The sequence below is a fragment of the Zonotrichia leucophrys genome, chromosome 2 (genome assembly GCF_028769735.1).
Source record: "Zonotrichia leucophrys gambelii isolate GWCS_2022_RI chromosome 2, RI_Zleu_2.0, whole genome shotgun sequence".
In the NCBI taxonomy this organism is placed as follows: Eukaryota; Metazoa; Chordata; class Aves; order Passeriformes; family Passerellidae; genus Zonotrichia; species Zonotrichia leucophrys.
In genome coordinates, this window is record NC_088171.1 from 34,995,530 (window position 1) to 35,022,234 (window position 26,705).

The 26,705-nt window shown below is 35.3% G+C and overlaps 1 protein-coding gene across 4 annotated transcripts in view; it reads left to right on the top strand.

Annotated features, from left to right (window-relative positions):
- Positions 1 to 26,705, top strand: part of TAX1BP1 (Tax1 binding protein 1) — a 55,764-nt gene that overhangs the window by 12,180 nt on the left and 16,879 nt on the right. For 2 of the 4 annotated variants that reach the window (XM_064704533.1, XM_064704535.1), the window contains exons 3-9: positions 4,169 to 4,271; positions 7,746 to 7,933; positions 9,576 to 9,734; positions 20,595 to 20,743; positions 20,906 to 20,996; positions 22,175 to 22,360; positions 25,524 to 25,751. In XM_064704533.1, the coding sequence (XP_064560603.1) occupies positions 4,169 to 4,271; positions 7,746 to 7,933; positions 9,576 to 9,734; positions 20,595 to 20,743; positions 20,906 to 20,996; positions 22,175 to 22,360; positions 25,524 to 25,751 (1,104 nt within the window). The remainder of the gene's footprint in view (positions 1 to 4,168; positions 4,272 to 7,745; positions 7,934 to 9,575; positions 9,735 to 20,594; positions 20,744 to 20,905; positions 20,997 to 22,174; positions 22,361 to 25,523; positions 25,752 to 26,705) is intronic. The other 2 variants (XM_064704534.1, XM_064704536.1) reach the window with 1 other exon arrangement.

Sequence of the window (26,705 nt, forward strand, 5' to 3'; positions counted from 1 at the left end):
CTTGCTTAATAAATTAAGGAAATGAAAAAATATACAGTATTATTGAAGACTTACTTTAAATATATTTTTATAATGGACTTAATTTCTCTCAGTGGCTTTTTTTCATTGTTTTGAATTTCAAATGCAGGAATGAAATTTTCACATCATTCTAACAAGCATTTGTTTGTTTTCAATATTATGTTTTCTTGAGAAGAGGTGCTCAGTGTTAGTTATATCAGCTGTTTTGGCAGTTGAAATAATCAAACTCTTGTTCTTATCGACCTGACAATTCTCCATTTTCCTCCTGTCGCTGTAGTACAGGTAAGGTGTTTGCATCAAATGGGTTCTTGTGGAGATCTGGACTCCTCTCCCATTTCAGAGACTAACCTAGAAGATGGTCTATATTATTAGTAGTAGGTTTTGTTGGTATCATCAGCAGTAAGACATAGTCTAGCTTTTCTGATTCTGAAATGAAACCATTTTTCTAAGCTAATATGCCTGATGTTTCTGAGGGTGCTCTTTGTTTTGCTTCCAAAGCTACAGGGTTTTATTTATCATATAAACTCACTGTGGAGCTGCTGATGACCATTCCCATCTTCTTTTCATATTTTTCACTTTTTGTTGATTTCCTTCATAGCTTTTGCCACTAGTTTAGTTTCTCAATTTTTATTTACTTTCTCTTAAGCGGTGTTAAATTTTATTCATATAGTTTTAACCCTAGTTAAAGTTTAGACATCTATTGGTTTTCTTTCTGAGCTGAAAGAAATATCTATGTCAAAGATCACATTTAAATCACTGCTGAGCCACTGAGTGTGTGCTAAAGTCTTGTATCTGTGATAGTATAATCTGTTGCCATAGAGAAGCTTATGACTATGTATATGTATGTATGTTGTATAGTATTTTGTAGTTTGGAACCACTGTGTACTCCATACTATGCTTATTAAAGAGAATATTGACAAAAGATACAAAGTACTAAAGTGAAAGTTTGTTAAAACCTGTTGATAAAATAACAGATTTTTAAAAAAAATACCTACATTCTACACCTAAAACATGGATTACTTAAATTTGTTTTTATTTTATTCTCATCATATCATTATGTGGCTTTGGTCCTTGCTTATGCCATCTAAGAAATAACCCAGTGAAATTTAACTATATTTATTGTTATGTAGGAAGGATGTTGAAAAATGTTACTAAGTTAATTTGCTTTGCTGCAGAATACTCACCTTCCCCTTTTGAAATGTATTAAGCTGTGAGGAAGATGACATTTTTTCATACTTCCTTATCTGCATTGTCACGTTTTGACACGTGCCACATGTAGCAGGGAAAACCCTAATTATCTCAAATTCTGTGCAGTGATAAGAGCTGTTGGGCAATGCACACCTGCTGATATCTTGCTGGTGCCCATTGAGAAAAGATGGAATTGTCATGATCGTAAGTGTGTAAGACAGGATGCCTCACCAGGGGAAGGAGATGATGGATGACAGGAAATGTGGGGAATTGTTACAGAAAATACTTGTGGGGTAAACTTCCCTGGGTATTCCCTGCTAGCTCTTGATGTGTCACAATTTTCTCTTTACCAGCAGCCCACAGATTACAGTTATACTTAAAAATACAGCACCTGCTGAGAAACAGACCAGGAGAGTTACTTGTTTTCTATGTAATTCTTTTGTTTGTATCAGTATGGCTAAAGTTTTAAATGACCAAAAAACCCCCTTTTGTTGATTACTACTAAAGGTAGAGTATTGATAAAAATAACTTTTGGTTTCAGGATAAATCATTAAATTTATGAATCAATATGTGATATCTAAGAAAAATATAAAAAGATGGAATTCCAGGAATAAACTGTTTATTTTCATGTTTATGTTCGCTGTGTGAACATTTTGTTTCTTCTCTGTTTTCCAGTGTTAATTATCAGAAGGAAGAAAGTTATTTTAGTCATGAAAATAACGTTAGAAGCAGTGTGTGCATATTCTGGTTTTTAACAGATAAAAATATTATTTCAGTTCTGTACAGTGATAATTTAGTTTCTTTTCTGAAACGAAAAAGATCATGTTGACTTTTCACTCACCGAGACCTAATGTAGAAAGCAGTGTGCTTTAGTTTAGGACAGCAAGTAATGGTATATGCTTCTCTTTTCTGAAGTAAAAGCAATTTCAGAAAAAAAAAGGTAGTAAAATCTGAGTTGGATTTGAAGACATGACTAATGTGAAAATTTGCGAAATGTTTCCTGTGAACTTTTGTCGAGAAAAAATTGCTTTTACTACCTTCAAGTTACTGGAAGAGTTTTCCATGTTGTTTCTGAGATATTTAAGTGGGAACAACAACCCCAGGAAGTCTCATTTCATTGACATTTTAAAAAGCTGCTTGATAGAGGATATCATAGAAGTCTTTTTTTGCTAGGAATAGGCTTAAGATCTGGTAGATGATTTCATTCTAGTGGATGTGTTGAGCATCTGCTCTGCTTCTCTTCAATAAGTGTTGCCTTACAAAAGTAATGAGGATTTAATCTAGTTTCACTGTTGTTAATCTGTGTTTATATTTTTTAGAATATAAAAAAGTCTTCATCATCTTCAACATTAGTTTCTTCTATACTTCTTAATAAAAAGTGAAGAAGTGAATGGATATCTATGGAATAATCTATTCAGAATTTTTAAAATTAATGCTGTGTATTAATTTGCATACATGAAATGTATGCCTCTATACATATATAATTGCTGCTTTGCTATTGAATTACTTTTGCCTCTGATATTCTCTTTGCCTATCTAAACAAATTCTCCTTTTTTTTCTTTTTTAATTGAAAATTCCTTTAAAACCCCAGCTGTTTTAAATTACACCATTGAAATGTATTCTTTGTAAAGAAGGAGTTCTAAACCTGGAGTTTGGAAATGTTGTCTGTTGAAGGAATGAAAATCACGATTGTGAACTTAATCTTTTCTTGGTTGTGTGGTTTTTGTGTGTGGATATTTGGTTTTTTCTTCTTCCTCTTGATACAGTCTTACCTGATAAAAATTGGGAAACAGTTTATTCCCTTTCTATACCTTAATTCTTCTATGACAGTATTCTCAGTTACTGATAAGCTGTTTGACACCTAGCATTACATAAGATTTTGGGATTTTTATTTCATCAGTGGAATAAATCAGATATATCTCTTCTTTTCCTTTACCATTATGCTATTATTAATATCCATTGCTTTACAATAGTTGCTTTGGCTTTCAGGTTTATTTGAATGTATTTCAGGCCTGTTGGGATGTGTCTTCAGGGGGTAGAATCACAGGCTCATAGAATGGCCTGGGTTGGAAGGGATGTTAAAGAAGATGTAGTTTCAACCCTCCTGCTGAGGGCAGGGACCCCTCTCACTAGACCTGGTTGCTCAGAGCTCCATCCAGTCTGACCTTGAACATTTCCAGAGGTGGGGCATCCACAGCTTCTCTGAGCAGCCTGTGCCGGTGGCTCACCACTGTGCAGAACTGCCCTCTTAGGAAAACTCTGAGAGCAGAGGGGGTTTCAAGTTTGCAGAAGACTGTGCTGACTTAACTGAGTTGTGTTTTCATGCAGATCTATGTTTTTTCTTTCCTGACATAGTGTGTATGTAGGAGAGCGTTAGCATTCAGTGGAATGCTGGTCTTTAGCATTCAGAAGTTGTCAAAAAAATTCAAGTGTAAATTGTGATCTTTCAGTAGTACAGAAAGCTTTTTTTTCCCTCCTCCGTTTTATTTTTTGGTGAACCGGTTGGACTGTGGATACAAAAGAGTCAACATTTGCAGAACCTACACTAAGGAAATTTCATTATAAAATCAGGAATGAATATTTTTGTATTTTTAATATAGAAATGTGTATCTTTATAGAAAAAAAATAATGTGCCAAATAGTTTAACATATAGTAAAAACTGTCTGCTGTTTTACTTTATATAGACCCTTTTATTGCCTTAGACCCATTTACTGCCTTAGGTAACAAGCTTAATAAAATTAATGCTAAATCTTTGACATGCTTGTTAAAATATTCCTGATTTGTAAACATTGTTAAGTATCTTTTAATTGCATTTTGAAGAAGAAATATGCATATTACAGTGTGTTGTAAAGGCCAGACCATGATATCTTAACTGTGTATATCAAATTCTTCTGTTTAATATTTTCTCTTTCTGTTTTTAAAATTTTTAAAATTCTTTTTTTTGTGATTTATTTAATTTTAGGTTGGTTGGAGTACGGCAAGAGATTATTACACATTTCTTTGGTCACCTATGCCAGAAAATTATGTGGAAGGATCAACTGTTAACTGTGTGCTGACTTTTCAAGGTGTGTATAAGGCAGTGTCTCTCTGTATTTTCCAGCCTACTCAGCTTTTTAAGTACTTGTCGGTTCATTTAGCTGCTGAGCATTGTATAACAGTTCTGGAGTTTAAAAAAGACAAATTGGAGGATAATTTTCAACATTTCACTGTGGGAAGTTGAGTCTTATTTTAGATGTCAAGGAAAATTGTAAGGAAAAGTATATGACTTAGTATGTTCTTTACAAGGTAATGGCAGATTTTCATGACTGATAGAGAAGCTCTGCTGGAAACTATTAAAATACAATAAGTGACTTTGTTTAATCATAAGCAGGTTCCTTTTAATCTTGACCTCTTTTAGTGCATTGTGTCTTTATATAGTCTTTAGTCTCTGGAGTTTAAACATTATCAATGTGAAGTGATTCTTGTCAAAGAATAAATAGTGTAGATGGTGGTTTCATCAAAGTTCAGAGAAGTCATAGAGTTGCAAGGGACTTTTTGCTGCAAGGAATTGATGGAAATATCTGAGGCTTTTAAGAAACAAACCAGAAAATGTTACACCACTGTACAAGTCTATAGTATGACTACATTTTCAACACTGTGTGCAAGTTGTACCCTCTCCCTCCCCTGTGCAGTCTGAAAACAGGTCTAATAAAGTGCAACAAAGGAGATCAAAATTAAGAAATGGCTTCTCTGTAAGGGTGTGGAGTTGCAAAGATGAGAGCCATATTTCTTAAATAGAAAAAAAAGACAACGGCTGTGGGTTATGACCTGAGAAGTTTATGTCTGACATTAGGAAGAGCATTTTTACCATGAGGGAGTAGTGCAGCTCTTGAGCAGGTTTCCTGGTTTGGAAGGATGAGAATTCCATACAGTTGTTTCAGAACAGCCACAGTAATCTCAGGTGCTGACAGCAGCCTCTTGAGTGGAAAACCTGACAAAGTGACCTTCCAGACTTCCTTCTGCCAGGTTTTTCAGGCTGCGCAAGGAAAGTAATGTGAAGTGACTGATGTCTCTAAAATCAGCTATCCATGACATGAGTGAATTAACCATTCTATATAGCAAAAAAAAATAGGAACCATGGATGTAAGCTACCAAGTGACAAGTTGACAAGTTCAAAATGGAGGTAGATATGATACTTTTATTATAACGCAGTCAACATGCAGAACTTGTTGCCACAGGAGATGACAAATGTCAAAAATCTACACACATTGAAGATTTCTTGTGAAAAGAGCATCTCCACTGAATTAATGCTTTTCTGCGTACAAACAGAATGTTATGTACAATCTGACCTTCTTTTTTACTTACAGCAGCTGTTACCTGATTTACTTCCTAGTCTTGGCCTTAGTCTTTGTGTGTGTGTTTATTGCTTAAAACATAAAAAATTAAATAATTGAAGTCCTGAAAGTCCTGAAATTATGACTGTATTAGCTTGTTGTCTTATTAAAGCTGCAAATAGTGATAGCTTTGGTGAGTTCAGTTCTTTCTCTTGCTAGGTCTTTTTTTTATTCTGGTGCTTTCAGTGATGATCATATCCACATGGATAATCTGATAACAATTTCATAACCTTGAAGTTGATTGAAAAGTGTGTGTGCTCTGTAGAAAGTGGAAGGAAATCATTAGTTTCTTTTACAGTTGCCAAAGTTCACTGAATAAATGAAATTGGGTTGGACTGAAACAAGAAATGATCTAGAAGAGTAGAACTGTTCTGTTCAGTAGAACTGCCATTATCAGTCCTTTGTACATAGAAATTTTACCACACATTAAGAGACCAAGTGTCTCTGTCTCATCTGTTATGTTCCATCCTGACAGATCTCCACTTTTATGGAGCTGCCAGATTGAATCTCCATTCAAACAGTCTCCTGGTTGTGTTTGGCAAGATATTTTAATGTTGCTGAGATGAGATCAGTAGAGCTTACAGGAGCTTAATTATCTGAGCTAAATAGTAAATGTTGTGCAGCATGTTAAATGTGGTTGTTTTTTTTTATGATCAAGTAATTGTGCTGGAAGAAAATAATCAGAAATCTGTTTCTCCAGTACATGTTAGAACAAGAAAAGAGACTTACAGTAGTTTCAAAATCAGGTTGTCTGAACCAATACTGAAATGTGCTGAAGCAGCAATGTAGATAGTTCTGCATTTATTTCTGCATAGTTTCACCTTACTTAAGCAGTGAATCAGGCAAATTGAACTACAGTGCTATATAGGAAAGTGTAGCCAGGCCCAAAAGCATGAATCCTGATGTTTTGAGATTCAGATACTATTCCATGACCGACTGTTAATAAAGTATAAGACTAATGGAATCATGAAGTTCTCGATACAAGTGTTGTCTATACAGCAAATGTAATGTTTTACTATTTCTAGGAAAGGTAGCTAAGAGTACTGGGAAAAGACTTCCAGGAATCTGGAATGAAAGTTGTGAAAAGTTAATGATAAAGTTAGAAGGGGAGAAGATAGAAATGTGGTGAAATAAGAGCTGAATTGGGTGACATCAGCTACTGGACTGAACGCTAGGTGAGGGTTTATTGTGTTAGTATCATCTGCAGGCTGGCTACAGTATCCAAAAATAAGTATTCTGAATAAAACTAGCTGGTTTTCTTACCATCAAATTGGGTAAAGTGTGGGTCTTGAATATACTAATAAAGGTAAAAATGTCAGTAGTTCTTGAAATGATTGTTTAACATTGGTAAATCTTATTCTGTGAATCTGGGTCGTGCAAGAGGTTTGAAACTTCAGTGGGCAACAGTTCAGTTGGATAGTCACACAGAAATTATTCTCAAATAATTTGATTTCACCATGCACCATTACATAGCTTCAAGAAAGAGGATTTATTCTTACCTTGTAAAATCTAGAAGAATTGTTTTCAATTTTAAAAAATAAGCTCTTTGTTAAACTCTGGGCTCTTATCTTTCAGCTAGTGTCACCCATTCAGAACATTTCTGTTCTTTAGCATTAAAAATAGCAAAAAAAGGATGTTTGTCCCACAAACCCCTGCCCTCCAAAACAACAGCAAAATACTATGTACAAGTGCTACCTGGTGAAGTTGCCGATGTCTTGTCATTGCATATTATTTTGTCTTTTTCTGTTGTATTTGCTTGTGTATGTATTTCAAGGCCAAAAAATCAGTTACACTCTGTTCTGTGACTGTACAGCAGTCACATGATAATATGGGCATGATGCAACTTCATGGATCTGATTGCAATGATTGTTTCATAAATGTATATGCAGCAGCTGTTACCTGATGTATGTGAGGTGATGTGTACTTACAGCAGCTATTGCCTAACTCTGTTTAATCTTTGTCTTAAATGCTAGTAGAAATTGCTGGGGAATGAAGGTTGCTCAATAGGATGACTTTTCCTTTCAGCTGTTTTGGTGGGATATTTATGCCATATGAAGGCAATGAGCATGAAATCTGTAAGTCAAACATGATGTGGTAATCTGTCTGCAGATGGAGGCTTGTAAGCTTGTGTAGAATATTTCTTCAAATATGAATTTATTTTGATAGGATATTATCTACCAAATGATGATGGAGAATTTTATCAGTTCTGTTACGTGACTTACAAAGGAGAAATCCGTGGAGCAAGCACACCTTTCCAGTTTCGTACCTCTTCTCCTGTTGAAGAATTGCTCACTATGGAAGATGAAGGAAACTCTGATATGTTAGTGGTGACCACAAAAGCTGGACTTCTTGAGGTTTGATACAAAAATTCTTAAAATGCTATTTCTTTTTGTACTATGTACACACAATCATAGATACTGAAAAAAAAACTAGTAGGAAAAGACCTGCATGTGTCTGTGTAATGTATATATTTCTGGCTTGTTCTGTAGTATTTGGTTGAAGTTCAGAACATTTACAGGTTAAACAAATCAAGATGTAAAAATGTATAGCAGTAAGCATGGACAGAGGAACATAAGAGTAGATGCTGCCCTTCTCTCACATGTGTAGTCACCAACTAACTGGAGGGGGGGGAAGATACCCTTTGTGTGACATTGTGCTTGTAAGGAAAAAGAGTTATGGAATCAGTTATGGAATCAGTATGCTTTTATTTTTGCCCAAGTTAAGAGCCCAGGAGACTGAGCTGAATAATTGCAGGTGCCTAAATATCTTAGAGTGGCTCTTACTTTATTTAAAGCAGTTTTCTATGCAATGTATTCTTTGCTAGAGAGTTGTGATTGGTCTTGTATATCTAGAGTCAAGGTGTCTTACCTCTGCTTGTTGCAGTTTGTAGGCTGAACCCTGTTTAAATACAAACAAACAAAAAAGAAACCCAAGCAAACTTTTGTTTGAATTGCTTCTTGGAGAATTGTTCAGTGCAGGTCCCTTACTTTGGCATCAGACATTTTATCCTGTTAGGTGCATCTAGGCACATACATGCATGTATTTGATTTATGGCTTTCAAAATTTAGGGATGAGAGGTTTAGTACAGAGATACATCTGGAATGTTTTTGCTTTTCAGATATGTACTTGTAGTACTAAAATTAAATAAGTTCTCAAGTATTTTTTATGATCTTTGTTTATAGAACTATAGAATGGTTTGGGTTGGAAGGAGCTATATAATGTCATATACTCCAGACCCCTGAAGTGAGTGGGGACATCTCCAACTGGATCAGGTTGCTCACAGCCCCATTCAGCCTGACCTTCAACTTTTCCAAGGGTGTTGCATCTACCACCTCTCTTGGCAACCCTTTCTAGTATTTCACCACCTTCAACATAAAAATTTCTTCCTTTAATCTGAATTTATCCTCTTTTAGTTCAAAACCTTCAAAACCCCTTGCTCTGTTACTAGAATAGCCTTACTAAATAGTTTGCTTGTCTTTGTTATAAACTCCCTTTAGGTGAAAGGACACAGGGCTTACTTTTCATCTTCCAGGGTTTACTTTTCAGGTGTTTGTGTGGTGTGGGGTGTATGTGCATATTCATTTTTCTCAAGAAATTCCTCAAATACTGCTGTAGAGAGAATGTGTGTCTCTAGAGTCAGCTGTCATTTTGTCACCAAGCTGTCATCATCACAATTAGCTCTTCCAGAGTTGCTGTCACTTGGGAACAGTAAAGGAACTTCATTTAAGGAAGGAAAAATTGAGGACAAATCAGGACACTGCAAAGTATGCTATGTAATGCTAGTCTGGTACTATGCAGTAAGAGCAATTAAACTTCAGAAATTTGAGAATAAGGGGAAAACTGTAATAACCTAAACAGGGAGCACACAGTTTGTGTTTCTGCTCAAACACTGGAGTAATTACTTATCCACTTGTTTGGTTAGAATGAAAGGGAGAAAAATTACCAAACCCCATTATTTTCTTCTTTTTTTTTTTTTTTTTTTTTTTTTTTTTACAGTTTAAAATTGAAAAAATAATAAAAGAAAAAGAGGAGCTGTTAAAGGTAACTTCTGTTCTGGAAAAGGAAACTACACAACTCAGAGATCAAGTTGAACAACTGGAAAAAGAACTTAACCATGAAAAGCAGAGATGTGAACAACTGCAAGCAGAGCAAAAGGTTAGTTGTTTAACTGATTAGAACTGACTCATAATGTCTGTATTACTGCGTTTTCAAGAACCAGTCAAACTGTGAAAATCAGCTATCAAAACTTGGGAGCAGTTTGATAGACATTTAAACTAGAATAGGTCAGTTCCTATTAACCTCCTGCCACAATTCCTTTTATGTCATAAAATGGCTGAAATATTTAAAGCTTTTGTTACCAGGCTTGGTAAGATAATCGATGACAACTGTTACCAGATGTTTGATATTTAACTGTGGAATTCATAGTGGAAAGTAGTTGATAATTTAAAGTTTGCTTACTTTAATTTAAAATAGAGGAAAACTTTTAAAAAAACCTCTCCTTAGGGAATAATTGCGTAGAACACAGAACAAAATGGTAACAATTTTTGGTGTGAAAAGCAAGGATCAACAGAGAATGCTTCTGCCAAGGTGTGTAAATAGTGAAAAGTAGCTAGTAACTGTCTTCTCTTAAAAGGTTTCACAATTCAAAAAGAGAAAAACATAAACCTAAAAATCTGCTTAAAGGGTTAGTCAGTAGTGAAGATGTAAATGTAGCCTAAACCAAAGCCAGCTTAATTTGAAATTCTTGTGTGGTAAGGACGAAATCTAATACTATAAAAAGGGCACCTAAAAGTTGGACCTAATCTATTTTTAAGCTGCTGCTTTTTAAAAAAACCAACTTCTAGGAGAAGATTAAAAACATGTGGGAGGGAGGTGGTGACATGGACAAATTTGAAGTAATGAAACCTGCATAATTTAGATGTGGACAGCAGTTAATAGACTATTTCTAGGAACTAGTATGTACATGTCAACAGTCCTGTGTCATACACCTTTAATAGGAATTTTTTGAGAGAACTTGAAAATGTTAGTGCTTTGTAGTATACTTTTGAACAGTGAATGAAATGGACTGGAGTGTTGGCTAAGGAGAAAAGAAATGATAAGATGTTGTTCAGAAAAAAGTTTTTTTCTATTAAAAAATGATTTTAATTTCACATGCATGGGAGAACTAGCTCAAATCAATGAGAGAAAGATATAAATTCATATTTCATTATTTACAGATCATATAAGTTTGGTGGATAAATCTGAGTGAGCTACATAAATACTGTTCATTGTCCCTTGAGGCTCTTATTTAAAAAAACGTTTGAAAACAACTGTCAGTTCCAATCTATGTTAGCTTTACAATTCTCTTTTAAAACACTTTCTGAAATGGGGTTCTGATTGCTGTCACGCAAGGATACAGTTAGACTGCATAGGAACAAAAATGTCTCAATGCTTTCTCACATTTTTCTGTGAACTTCTCTAATCCAGAATAGTTTTGCCTCTATAGATACCAGAATTTAGCAAATAGAACTTAATTTCAGGAATGTTCGAGTTTGTGTTTTTTACTCTCTCTTTTTAATCTACTATTGTTCTGCTTTGGCCTTGTAGTTTCATGAAGAGAGAATGCAGTATGACAAACTTGTCACTTGTATTTAGCTACACCTGACCTGAGGCTGATGTAGCTCTTTGCTGGGCTGAAATACTATGGAAGTTTTCTAACTTAGGCAATTTTTTTTTGTCTCTAAGAATTTGATGCCATCTTATTTTGCATTTTTTTTTCCTATTGTCTGTTTCTCACTTAAAAAAAAAGGAACATACCTGCTGAGTTGAAAAAGTGTTAATTTTTTTATGTATATAAGCAGAATATAAATTGAGTGTTTTTCCTGAAAATTAGGTGAGCATCTACTAAATCAGGTGCAGTAACTTAATGTTTTAAACATTGGATATTTTAATAAGCAGTGCTTTATATGTATCTCTCTAGTCTTAAAGATGACTGACTCTCCATGCCCCCCAGCCCAGTACACAAAATACAGCAGTAGATCACAGGATTATGTAATATATGTTTGCTGGGAATACATACAGTGTGTTAATGGATTGATTTAAAGATTTCTGAGAAGCACTGGTGCAGCGCTCAGCTGAATTTCAGTACCTAGGTTTTATTTTTCTTCTGACTTGCTTAAAAAAATAAAGCATCCACCAAACCCCAAAATCCAAACGAAACAACTCCACAAAACACCTCCATTCCAACTAACCACTAAGACAGGTCTTACAGAGCAGCTCCTGAACACAGCCCCCAGATAATCTAGTGCTCTTTGTGTGATGTGAGTAGTTGTTGATGGCAATAAACCTAAGCAGTGTGTTAATTTGGATGGTTTTATATTAGACTACAGGGGGTAATCTTAGAAGTGATAAGTAATCAGAATGTATTTGTATTTTCTATAACAGCAGAATCTTCACAGGTGCTTAGTGCAGGCCATGTTGTTTTGGCTTGGCTTATACGTTTTTTGCCTTTGACTGAAAGTTTTAACTAAGTACTATGGGGGCTTTTTATTTTCTTCTTTTGTTTCTAGTTCTCTTTTTTCATATGCGTGTGAATTTTTAGTTATGCTCTACAAACTTTTTATATACAAAATAGGTAGTAAGTGGAACAGATGAATTTAAAATCTGTATTTTAAAAAATCTTTAACTTAGGCAAAGGTTTAACTTTTTTGAATTCTACTTTAAAAATCTTCCAGTATACTTTAGAGTGTATTAGACGAGTCAACAACAATTAATAAAACAGAATGGGCCATATAAGAAAATATAATTATTGTAATGTACTGGATGTCATTATCATTATGGTTTAAGGCAGCTGTAATTGATAGCAATGTATTTCTGTTAAAAGTAAAGGTAAGTTACATTGAACCCATGTGCAATCTCTTAACAGCATTCTTTTTATTTTCCATCAGGAAATAAACAGTATATTTCTGCTTGTGCAAAAAGTTCTAAAAAAATCTACAGTAGTACAAAGCAGTGTGTTTAAAAAGCAGTAATTGCATGTGTCAGGGAAGTGCATGTGTCTGTACAGGCACATGTATTTGATCCTAATTGAGTGCAGAGCTCTTTATGGTGCCAATGTATTGGCAACTAAAATATGCTTATTACATTTGTGTTGTGATAAGGGAGCCCTGGAGTTATGAACTCCTAAATGCATAATATTTGCCAATCTGCCCAATTTCTGAAAATCTTTCTTAGTTTCTTCACAGGAAATTATATGGGTATCTTACCTCATGTGTTTTGTCTTTTGATCAAATCTGTTGTTCAACTATGTTATATTTTTGTAATTGAACTGAGCAGAATGTGGAAGGTGTGGTTAGGCCTTGTAGTACCAAAGTTATTTAAGGGGTTAGGGGTAGTAGTAGCCAAAAGTACCAAAGTTACTACACCAATAGTACCTAAGTTACTTTACTTTGGTGCAGGATGGGAATGCTCTAAGTTCCTAATTTGAAAATGTTTCCTTAAAAAACAGTTCTATTAAAATCCCATTTTTATTCATATTTATTCATGTGCCTTTAGATGATTTTATCCTTGATATAAAAATCAACACCAAAGTTGATTTTTATCAGTACTTTGTTTTCAAAAATAGCTCAGAAGTAGTTTGGATCACTGAGAAATGCTTCTTAAAAATTGCTTTCTTGAAATAGACAGGTTAGTTGTAGACATGACAATGCCACAGCTAATCCCAATTAGTGCTTCCCTCCTACTCCTTATTAAATGACCTCTCTTCACACCTAGTTACAGAATTTTGGGCAGTGGAACTGGTGTCTTCTCTGTCTGCTTTTTGCTGAGTTGGGGTATTTTGTAAGTGGTTGGGGAAAATACTAGGAAGAGAGAAGTTTAAAGTAGGTCAGTCTTTTAAGAACTTTTAAGAGTCTGTTTGGGTGTAATATAATCAGTGCTCCATGAGGCTTGACTATTGGGATCTATGCATGTTTTCAGGTATTGAAAAGATTCCCGTTTTTTGAGTTTTACAAATAGGAGAAGTCCCTGTGTTTGTGGCACTTGAAATTAATGGCTACAGCAGAATACAGACTTTGGTTTGCTAAGGTGCCCTTGTTGTTCAGGAGATAAACAGTTTTGTGTTGCCTTCTTAAAAGGTAGCCATGTCATTTCCTACCCAAGGTAGGAGGAATAAACGCTTTCAGGCATAAAGTCGTAATGTGCTATTAGAGTTACTGAAACAGATCTTCTTGTAACATGTTATTGCACTCTTGTCCCTTAAGGCTTTTGCTTTTTTAGATTTGGGTAATTTTTTAGTGCTTTATCGCATTAATAAAAAAAATTGAATACAACACATGAATGATTCTGCAGACAAAATTTTTTTGTTGTTGCCACTGTCACAGAAGAAAATATTTGCAATGCACACAGCTCTGCATTAGTCAGTGTTTGCACTCAGAGGGAACATGCTGTCCAACCCCACTTTTTTAGTGTGTACTTATGGTTTATTACCACTAAGTTGTGTTAATAACCCCACCCTGCTAAAGAGATATTGTAAGATGAGGGACAAATTCAGTCTCTGTTTCTTTTAGGTTGATCTTTTTTCTCTTATCCAAGGCCTCCTTAATTCAGTATGTAGTTCTTCTGACAGAATCAGTTTGGAGAGAGTATAAGTGGCCTTTCCTTTTTCCTGCTCCCAAGGATGAAAATTTCCTGCCCCCCTCGTTTAGCCTTTTGAAAAAGGCTTGCCATAGGCTTGCTATATTTTCAGTTAGAGGAGAGCATACTATTCCTTTGCAGCAGTTTTCATGTCATTTAAGCCATTCCTACATTTTTTCCCCAGATGACATTAAAATAGTTCTTACTGAGTGTGAAGATTTAACTTAATCTGTTACTACTCTGTGTGGGAATTCAGAGTAAATGCGAAATTATTGGAAATGTTTCAGAAATGTCACATCTTTTTCCTACAACCTTCTGTTAGTGTTTCGGTTTGTTTTTACTAGGGTGACGTTCCCTGGTAGCATACTTTTATTTAGCATCATGCCATATATATAACTTGCAACACTAGCAATATAACACTGTTAAAATAATGATATAGTTACACACTATGATTATTTTGCTTAAGAAGATGACACATTATACATGATTACAGAACTGTTTCAGGTTGCTTTTAATATTTCAGCTTTTCCTTTGCTTTACTTTCATAAACTGGTGTTTGGTTTACTTTCATATTCAGTGTGTTGAATAACATTATTATGCTGCTTTTATCTGCATATATTTTCCTTTTTAAAAATTGAAGGAAACGAACTTTAAAAAGAAATAGAACAAAAGCTTAGTATGTTTTTGTTTAGAAAATGATAATATGAATATTTCTAATCTTCATCTTAGACATTATGAATATAAAATGTGTATAGCTCTGTACATAAAAAGAATGCTTCTTAGTCTTTGTGTTCCCAGTTTTGTGTATGCTTAAACTGTGTGTAAGGTCTGTGGCAGCAGTGCACTTGCCTACTGTTTTAAGATTCAGTCTTACTGTGCTGAAGAGAAGCATGTAGTAGTCATTGTGTGTTTTTCATTGGTCATTCCTTTGATACTCTGCAACTGTTCAATTTTGTGAACACTGGTTTTGTACTTTTGTAGAGAGCAGAGCTTGCAAAAGATGCTTTTGCAGTCATTGGTCTCCCTCTAGTGGGAAGAGGGCACTTCTAAACTGATTTCTTCCATGTGACTGGTGACAAGTCTTATTCCTCTGGCGGTAGTTTCTATGTTTAGCTTGAGTCAGAAGCAATGGATTTGAAGACTGCCTGTTCATCCTTTGATCTTGTGAACATTTGAATAGTGTTTCTGTTATGATGCTGGCATAAATTGATGCAGAAGTGAATTTACTGACTTCATAAACTTGTTCTTTCATGCTTTTTGTAAATTTAATTTACCATTCAAGCCCACTTTTTAAAAGTGGGCTTATTCATCTATCTGATGGGGAATTTTAATAAATCATCCATGTAAAGTCACATTCTGCTGACAAGTTCTACCTGCACAGCAGCTGTATTTATTAGAGAATTTTATTAAAATATCAGGGATTCATTTAAGCTGGCTTTTGAGGAGAAGTTGCCATTTTAAGGAGAAGTTTCTCTGTTTAGGTAGTGAAAAAAGACTGTTGTGCAATGTGGTAATGTCAGCAGTATGAGTAAGCAGTGCAAGTGCCCAGTTCAGCCTGAGTGCATAGAAGTAAGTGAATCAGTTGTTTTTTCAGTGTCTCTTTAGACCAGGCTCTGTTCATACTGTTTGTGGTGCTGCATGTATGAAAATCTAATGGTCAGGAAGATGCATTGTTTCAGGGGGAAAAAATCTCCAAAAATTAAGTAACAAAAAACCGTCCAAAAGGCAAACTGCCCCCCAGCCCAAAAAGCAAACCTCCCCACAGTTTCATTTAATTTTAGACACAAATTAAGCACTCAGAATTTGCTCAGGTTGGTACCAGCAATTACAGCACCCTTGGGTACTATAAACTTCATATGAAGAGAAAACCATGTTTCATGTTTTTCTCACTGTTCTGTGTGTGAATATTTCTTAAACTGGGCAATTGAAAATTATTTCACTGGAAAATTAAATAGTAACTTGAGATATTCTACAATTCAAATTATGTATTCATGGAAACGACTTTGCAAAATCAGTAGCTTATAGTGAAATTATAGCACATTTTAAGAAATTTACATTCTGACATGTAAATACATGCTGCAAAATCATAGTGTGTGTAGATGCTTCAGCTGCTTCCTGCAAAAACTTGCATGTTTGTAGTCTTCATGACAGTAATTGAGTGACTGATGTAACTTAGATTAACTCTTACAGATTTAGTTTTGTAGACCTTGCAGACCTTAGTTTTGTAGTTTTGATCACTTTATGATGTTAGTTAAAGTACTACCGCTGTGACATTTTATATTTTTAAAGTAGACAGACTGCAGTCTTTTTTAGAGCAGTATTTCTATTACAAGTCGTAGTCACAAGGATAAAAGCTTAATGTCATTGACTTTATTTGGAGTTGGTTTACTCTTTTACTTTACTGAATGCTGAAATTTTTTTTAGAAAGAGAAATTACAACTTGAGGTTTCCTTTCAGAACTTTCGTGTTATGTGTTATGGGCAGACCTGGATTTTGCACTGGCTGCAGTGGTGCTCTGTTGTGTTCATCATTTATACTCAGAGGTCCTTAAACAGAGTATGATGTCAGACAAGTGTTTCACATGGTTCTGTTGGAGCTGCTGTGATGTCAGTGGCATAAAGAAAAGGCTCCTGCAGATAATTGATCTAAGCCCCCTAAATTCTCTGTAGGATATCAAATTTAATGGTTCCTCTGACATTAAATTGCATCCAGATAAATCAATCCAGCTGAAAGGTGGTGCTGCTTTCTTTTTTGGTGTTTGTTTGCTTTTTTTTTTTAATTTTTTTTTAAATACATTGCCTTGTATTTAGTGATTTGACCTCTTCAGTTTGAGCTGCATAGCTCATTTTAAACTTCTCACCCCTCTTCATTATGGTGTATGCATTCTCTAAAAGGTGAAAAAAGGGGCTGCAGATACTAGCCATTAATCAAAGGTGAATGTTTTAGGTGTGGGATGGTTTTGAAAAGGTTGATATGGAGTTCTGCATGTTATGAAGAGGGAGGATGAAACATAAAAAGCTATGCTGACCATTGCTGTGCTGCAAGGTGTCATGTCTGGAAGTATTCTTGGATTGTATTTTTGAAGTATTTTATTCTGCCTGCTGGATCTCTCTCTACCTTCAGTATGTTTGAAAAATGTCTTGTATGTGCTAATCATAGGAAGAGATGTCTGTACCATTCCATTAACCAGACTGTGCTCAGCAATGTTTTACTGCTGTTGTAAAAATCTACTAGAAGTAAGAAATAAGTAGAGAAAGCATGTTGTTCTGCATTGTTGAATGTGGGGATTTTTGCCATGGTGTTCTCCTATAAAAGTGAGAATTTAGAAATATTATGGCTATTCCATTCTCAAATGAAAGATTATTAGTCCTTTTGCGTGGAGATTTATTTATTACATGGATTTTAAACCTGTTTCAAGGATGACCCCAGACATGATCTTTGCATATCCTTTAGGTAGAGCTTGTAATAGCTTTATGAGGACAGTGTAACATGGAATTACTATAAAATGATTTTAAAAATAATCAGTCTTAAATCTTCTGCCATTTTAGAACAGCAGTAAAGATTTTGGAACCCCCATATTTCTTCTTGTTCCCTATCTGAAGGTATATCAAGATTTTCAAAGTGGAATTTTGATTCTAGGGAAATTTAGAGCTCATTGAATTTTTATTGTTTCATTTTCCTAATGAGACTCCTAGTAGGTACAGGAATTTTTGTTTTGATAACTTCTTTTGCAGCAATAAAGCTGATTTAAGTAATTTTTGGTTGCTTACTCTTGTGGTGCAGTTTGCTTCCCACTTCCACCCTTATGGCTGTTGCAACTCTAGGGAAGGAGATGGGGTAGCTGCATTTGTAACTGGATTAAAAATAACATTAAAATTGTTGAGTGTTTTTAAACCAGTTCGTTAAAATGATTCATGCTCTTGCTGTGCTTTTTTTATTCCTCTGTTAAGAAGGTGGAAGAAAATACATAATATTGGTAGATGTACCAGGTAAGATAAATGAATTAAAGTAATGATTACAGAAAGTAATTATCTTTTTTGTAAGAGGTTGTACATTTATTTGATGTATTTATTATATTCTTCCCCTTTAGACTCCTTCTAAACACAGTTGACTTTACCTGTAAAATAGTCTAAGAGCACTCATTTTAAATTTTACAGGCTCTGAAACCACTGTAACCAGTGTATGGAACTAGGGGTTGCTGCATCTAAATTGAATTACTAAGAATTCTGTAAAATAACAAGTCATCTCTAAAAATTAATCCTTTTTTTTTTCTTTAAAAACTGTAGGGCTTTAGTTGTATCTAAACAAGTTTATTAGGTGAGAATCTGTTAAGTATGGAACTTTTACATTTTAGTACCATTTCCCTTTAGAATAACTAGCAAAGCAGCATCAATTGTAATGCTGTTTGTGGAGAGAATTTTTTTCAGGCTATTAATTCCTTTTAATATATGTTACCTTTGGCAGCCTGTTTGAACTGTTTGTACAGTTTGTATATATAATGTATCAGATTAAATTCTTTTGAAGGCACTTGGGTTACAGCAGTTACAGTTATGCCAAAGTGGTGTTTAGAGAAAACACAGATATGCATTGAAATAGAGTTTTTACTATACTAGGCTTTCAAAACAGGAGCAAGTAATTAGTCTCCACTGCACTAGGGGAGGACAAGCAATTATAGAGTGTGTTGTTGCTGCTGGTTGTATAGCAAGTTTTACTTGGAATACTGACTTTAATTAAAATATCCTGCCCTTGTTACACCACGTATTTGTATTTTTGGTTGCAAGAAGCTGATAGCTCTTAAAAAAATAAAGGCTTATGAAAGTTGTGGGTTATCTTCTCCAATGCTGTTTTTTAAAAAAAGATGGCACATTCATGATCCCTTGAAATTATTTTTAATATTAAGACATAAGAAAGCCATTCAGAGTTCAAATAGTAGTAAAATATTAGTCCTTTTTTTATGTAGCATATATAACAAAAATTAAAATCTACATGCTGGTTTAGTGTGTAGCAAGTGAATGAGTCATCAGATACATTTGCCACTCCTCAATTCAGTACTGCCTACCCCTCAACCCCCTCCCCCCCAAAAAAAAATCAAAATGCTCAAACTTCTGTTTAGTTGCTTGTAAAAGTGAGGCTTAATTATACTTGTGAACAGTGTATCTTGACAATTAATGACTAAACCCAGTCCTCATTATATTTTATTGTACTTAAAACATTGTTTGTTAGGTTGGAATTTGGTCAGTAGGGGTTCTTCATAAAGTCTGGCTGATGTGTTTCTCTTGATGTAACAGTACAGTCTTGTTATTTCAGGGCTTTGAGCTTTGTTTAAAAATGAATAGATGAAGTAGTGCTTTAATCTTCCAAATCTAGAGCAGAAAGACAACTTGTACCTTAGTAGCTACACAAACACTCCTAAGTCATGCTGTAGTTAGGTATGTTGGTCAGTCTGTCTTGACCTCGTTTTACACTTTGATTCATGCCACTGTCATGGTTGGTAATTAGCTGAGCTTTATCATACTTTAATATCAGAAAAAGGGTGGCATATTATCTCAGTATGTGTGATTTATTTTAGTGTTACTTATCTATTTTTTTCAACAAAATGCTTATATTGAAAAAAAACCCCATTTTCAGGCTGATTTAAGGTAACTTGACTTTAAATGGCTGTTTTGCTGCAGTGGAGATACCATTCAGCTGTCCATTGCCTTAGAACAATGTGGACATTACTGTAATTAGACAACAAATGCAATACTTAAGAGTGGTTTCCCATATTGTATTTGTCACTTTTCAGACAAAGGAATCTGTTTTGGGTATTGTCATTATCCTCTATCTCAGCTTCCATAAATCCTGCAATGGTTGCGTGAGCTTCTTTGAGCTATGTGAGGCATTCTGTATGTTCTAGCTAGGAGAATGTCATGTAGTAACCAGCTCTAAATCAGAATTTTGTTTTGTTTTGTTTCTCCTTCTGCTTGAAGTTGTCTTTACTGTGGTTTGCTACTGTGGCGTAACTGTGTGGAAAAATGCAAGGTCTTCTTTTTAAGGAAAAGCAAGTACAAAGAGAAATAAAAGTTCTTTGTTTCCTAAGCTAGACAGTCAGTGGTTTGTTTGCCTAAAGGAAATAGGCAAAAGATAGGAAATAATGTGTTTATTCTGTATTCTGAAGTATTTGGTAGGCTCTGAATAACTGTTTGTGCCCAAACAAACTGCTTATTGACCCCTTATTAATATATGAACTGTGCATAGAAATATTCAATATATATTTATTTATATATACTTTAAATGGGCTAGTTATACATTTTAAGGAAGAGAAGAAATCTAATGGCCATATTTTGGCATTAATTCAAATAGTGTGTTTTACTTCTGAAGAATCACATTTTTAAATGGCATCTGTGTGCATTTTTTTAAAAGGAAAATATTCAAGCATCAGAAGATTTTAAAAGGGAAAATAATGACTTGAAGAAGAAGCACGATGAGGCTGCTTCAAAGGTTCTCCAGCTTGAAGAAGATATCATGACTGTTACTCAGAAAGCCATTGCAAAAGAAACTGAGTTAGACAGGTACTTAGTCTTTTGTTCCTTACCTTCCTTATTTTACTTCTTTTTCCCCAGAGGTGTTTTTTTTTTTTAAACTAACAATATTTATTATATGACTTAATAGTACTAATACATATTTATTATATGTATTAATAGTTCTGTACCATTAATTCTTCAATGTTTTAGTCTGAAGGACAAACTGAAGAAAGTGATGCTTGAGAAGGAGCAACTTGAATGTGTGTTAAAGACAGAAAAGGATGAAAAAGAACTTTATAAGGTAACTTTATTACATGTACCTGTATACACTGGAATGAAGTGGTTTGAAATAAAGGTAATAATGGTTTATAGAGAAGTCTGATAAATTGAATTTGTTAAGGAAAAAAGGAAATGGGTACCTTCTGTGAGCATATCTTTAAGGTAGTTATAGATGTTCTCATATAAAAATGAATGACGAAAACAGCATCTGAATTCAACCATGTTATAAAAAGGTCTCTAAAAAGGAGAATGAATCACCAGTTTATTAAAGCTCAGACCCAATAACAAAAAATAATACATTCTAGTGAGAAAATTCTTTAGTTATACAGTGTATCACACAGTAAGTGATCATCTTTAACACACTTTTTCATAACTAAAATACTTCTTAGTAATTTAAATTCTCTCTACAGACTTTGTTTTCTAAATCCCTCTTCTTGAGCTTTGTAGATTCTCCATTGCATTGGTTTTTACTGGCATGGCCTATTTCTTTTGCTGGTGTTGAGAGACACCCATATATAGAATAAAATACACTGCCACCCTCCCTCCCCTAAAGCAGAAAAAAATTTAATGTGCAAAAATTGCGAAATCCATAGGTTGTGTGAAACAGATCAAGTGTATTTAAAAGATTATTTCTGTTCCTAAATTATAAAATCTCAAAGCATATTTTACAAGCTTGGAATCCCTTTGTAAATAACACGGGTCTTCTGGTCTGAGTGGAAAACACTTGAGTGTAGGAGCTATTTTGCATTAATATAGGCAGATATAGAAGGAGTTTGCTGTCATTGAAAATTAATATTCCTGATGTAGATCTGTTTGCTTAGATGACTGTGGGCAGTTACTAATAGAAGTTTAATTTCTCTTTAGTTTTCTTCAAGTCATTTCTCTTTTGTTTGTCCTTAGTTGTCCAGCGTTTGTGAGGAGAGGAGTGAGTTCTGAATAGTTTAATGCGATGTGGAGAGAAATTAGGGCTTAAACTTCTAGCTGTAGAGTGGAGCTATTGTTTGGTGACCATGCTGAGAGAATTCTAGACAGAAAGTTTGGGCTAGAGGGCAGTGATAATATCAAATATTTCATTTTTCTCTTTACCAGTTCTAATCTGCCTCAGATTAGAATAGATTAGAATTTAGTGAGCACATAAATAGATAGGTGAACAGTAGTTCTAACGTGGAAGAAGTTTGACATGTTTTAGCATCATTGCAGATACACTTGAAGAATACAGAAATAGAAAACACCAAACTAGTAAAAGAAATCCAGACGTTTAAGAATTTGGATGCAAACAAAGAAAACATGATATCGTATTATAAAGAGGAGGTTGGCAGATTACAGCTATTAATAGCTGAAAAAGAAAATATGAAGAAAGCTATTTTGCACTCTTCATCAGACAAGGTAAGCAGTACTCAATATAATTGGCCTGATTTGAATAAACATGTCTAATGTTGTATGTGCTTGACAAAAGAAAGGAAGAAGTTGAAGAAATCACCAGAGTGTAGGCTAAGAGGCATGAGGATTATGATGTTCTCTGTAGATGCAGAAAATGATGAAAAGACTGAGATGTGTTCTAGTATTGCACCTTTTGAGCTGGTTGAGGTCTCACGTGATGAACTGAAATTAACTATGTGTGGAAAGGTAATTTTTGAGTTCAGTAAAAGTGGTCTGCTCCTGCATTGCTTTTAGCTTTGTGAAAAATGAAAGGAGGTTGAAGAAAAAGTTTAATGTAGCTGTGTTGAGACTGTAGAGGGTGATGGAGAAGAAAAGAGGAGACATGGAAAGATTGCTGAAGGGCTTCTTAGGTGAATGTGCTGTCGAGCTACAATGCTGAGAACTCTGCAGTGACAGTAGGGTTTGAAGGAAGAGGTGCCTTAGTGTACCCTGTGGCAGCACTGTGATTAGCAAGCAGTGTGGTATAACAGGAGAGTGAAATTGCTGAAGAACTCATATTTATGCTGTCTGTGGTCCGCATGGGGTTGCTTCAGACTTACTTCTTGTTGGGTGCTATGGATGCCTATACTGGATTTGTGTGGGTTTTGGTTGTGGCCTCTGTGAGGAGTGGCTTCTGTGAGAAGCTGCCAGAAGCTTCCCCTGAGAACTGATACCAGTCAATGCCTGACAGAGCCAATGGACCCATCTCTGGCCAAGGCTGAGCCTGCGGGTGATGATGGCAGCGCCTCTGGGATAACAGATTAAAGAAGACTATGGGAGAGTGGGAAACTGTGTGAGAGAAATTGCAGCTGACGAGTGAAAACATGTGAGACCGAACTCTGCAGACATCAGGGTCAGTGAAGGAGGGCAAAAGGTTCCAGGTGTTGGAGCAGTCCATGGTGAAGTCCATGGTGAGACAGGCTGCCTCCTGCATCCTGTGGAGGACCCCATGCTGGAGAAGGTGGATGTGCCTGAAGAAAGCTGTGACTCTGCACTGGAGCAGATTTGCTGGCAGGACGTGTGACCCCACAGGGGACTTGTGCTGGAGCTGTCTGTTCCTGGAGGACTGCACCCCATGGATGGCATCTTACACTGCAACAGTTCATGCAGAACTGCAGCCTGTGGGAAGGATGTGTATTGAAGTTTGTAGAGGAGTCTCTCCCATGGGAGGGACCCTACACAGGAGCAGAGGAAGAGAGTGAGGAGTCCTTCTCCTGAGGAGGAAGGAGCAGCAAAGACAACGTGTGATGAATTGACTGCAGCCTCCCTTCCCCATCCTGGCTGTGCTGCTGGAAGAGAGGAGATAGAGAATTTGGGAGTGAAGTTGAACTTGAAAAGAGGAGGTGGGGTCTGAGTGTGTTAAGATTTTGTTTTATTTTTCATTATCCAATTCTGATTTGACTGGTAATAAATTAGATTAATTTTCCCCCTAAGTTGAGTCTGTTTTTGCCTATGACAGTAATTGCTAAGTGATCTCTCTGTGTCCTCATCACAACCCACAAGCCTTTTGTTATATTCTCCCCCTTATCCAACTGAGGAGGGGAATTGTGGAGTGGCTTTGGTGGGCACCTGGCATCCAGCCAGGCTAAACTCACAACAGAATAACCATTAGGTGTTTTTTCCTGATGTACATCATCCTCCATTTCATCCAAAAGGAATGCAGTTTCTGCGCCCTGAGATTGTTCTCTGATCTGCAGTGTGATAGGCAATAATGAAATTTACTGGGACTTTTGCTTTACAAATATGCTCTTGATCCAAATTAGACAGTCACTTTAGACATAGCCTTTGAGGCCGGCATGGAAAAGTCAGATTATGCAGGCGTCTTTCTGGTGTATCTTGCCAATATTTTCACAGCAAAGCCACTTGGATCTCAAAAGACTAGAAATTGTTTTAAAGTAATATGAGTTATGAATATAATATTGAAGTGGAAAAGTAGTGCTGTTGAGAATGGACATAGAGTTTAAAAAGGGCATACTGACTAGCTTTAAGTTACGTCTTATTTTAGTCTCTTTCTTGCTTTTTTGTTTCTGAATGTGTTAAATTACTACTGTGTTTTATTTTGAAGGGAGTGGATATGTGTTAGTACTGAAGCGACCAAACATTTATGTCATTTATTAATCTTAAATTGCTTTTGGTGTTTCTGGTGGGATCATTAATATTTTTATCCCAAATGGTGAAACTGCAGATATTTACTGAAATATGTTACCCAATGTATCATGTGCTGTAAAAATAGCTAAGAGATAGGACTTCAGGGCATTTATTTGTCTATACATCTTTAGAAATGGTTACAAAATGTATTAGTATTCCTCTGAACTTATATGCTATTAAAAAAAATGACCAAATAATGGACTAGAGATAGCTGAATTTATGCCTGGACTCAAGAATAAGATGATTATGCCATCAGGGAGCCTAGAGGCAGTGACTGCTTTATATAGTAGCTTCTTTAAAAAAAAAAAATTAAAATTATATTTTGTAATCCTGGCCTTCTTGGAGGAGTGAGAGGTTGGTAGTTCAGCTTGGTCAGTGGGCTCTTGGATTGCCCTGTGTGCTTAGTGCTACATGCTGCAGCTTGCTCTTCATTACTATTTGTTCTCTCTTCCCTCTGGAAAGCTTGTTGTGCAAGATCTTGGGAAATAGAGCTGTGAGAAAAACATCCCAAAGCTGCTTTACAGTGTTTTATATCAACCATTTGTAGGCACTGTAAAACTTCTTGCTCTGTTGATACTTTCAGTGTGTTTCTGTGGGATGAACTTTGCTTTTGATGCCGGAGTCCTATAGTGATAAGAGCAGAGATGTGTAAAACAGACGTTTTTTGGTCATACATTTAAAACCGAAGCTGAAATTCCAACAAAAATTCAGAATTGAAACTTCTATTTCATAGTGAAACTATTTCACTACAAAATAAAGTTTGCCTTTATTTCACAGTGAAATAAATTTGTATGTCATTGCTCGCAGAGAAGACAAGTGAGAAAAGTAGTACTTGTGTACTGACTTCTTGATTTAGTAATTTTGCTAAAGCCACCAGGAAATCTTGCTTTTTCTTTCAGATGTTTCTAATCCCTTTACCAGCCTGTATTTAAGCTTTGAATTAAGAAATTATGAATTCTCTTCCATCTCTTCTCTTTCCTAGGACGAGGCAAGTGTTTTGAAAGAGCAGCTTCGGAAAGCTGAGGATCAGATTCAGGCTAGCAAACAAGAAGCTGTTCTCATGTCAAAAGAGCTGAGTGATGCAGTAAATGTGCGGGACAAGACGATGGCAGATCTTCACAGTGCACGGCTGGAAAATGAAAAATTCAAAAAGCAACTTGCTGAAGCTTTAGCTGAACTCATAAAAATCACAACTTTGAAAAATGAGCAGGTAAATTTTTAGTATTGAAGTTTATCTGTATTTATAAAATCTTTACTGGGAATAAAATAGGTTTCTGGATGATTAGTGCAAATAATTACCAAATTTTCTGTCATCATTCAATATACTACCTTAAATCAAGTGCATGTTATCTGATTTGGAAGTTTGGTCAGAAAGGAGGTTTCTACTCTTACTCACATCTACTTCTCCCCACATTGTTTTCACAGAACAATGCAGTATCTATGTTGTTTTGAATCCTCTCCCTGTCTTAATTCTGTTAAGTGAATTAAGGCAGGGAGAGGATTCAAAATAACATAGATATTATAGAAGCATTATATTCATTCAAATAAGAAAATATATTGGTAGAAACTTGGGTTGTTTTAGAATGTTCTTTTGTCGTCGATAGATTCTATCTGAATTCTTAAAAGTCCTTCCAATATTTGTAATCAAAGTTAATTTGCTTTAAGTACTTAAAAGTACAAAAATATTAATGTAATGAAAACTGTCTTGACCTTAGTCTTGGATAAAGGTATAGTGAGATAACATATATTTCAACATTTTGATGAAAGTTAGCTTTATCAAGGGTCTTCAGTGACTGCAACTGTATTGCATTCATTTGCTACTAGGATTACTGTAATGATGTAACTGTTAGAAGAAAATATATTGAGCTGAACACAATTAGAATAATACTGTAATATTACAACATTTAAAAGAGCTATTATATTTAAAATGTCAAAGAATTGCATGTTTTTTCCCTATGAGTTTCAGTTGTGTTTTGAAATATGCTTTGAAATGTATAATGAAAGAAGTAGCAAGTCATCTGAATGCCTCCAGTTAGCAGAAAGTGTCCAAGCCTGGCCTGTGTCTGGTTGCTGGATGTGGTTTGTGTAGCTCATGTATCAGTGTAGTGGCACCATGGAACCACTCCCAGGTGAAACCTAGTGAGTGCAAGGGAATAGTTGTGGC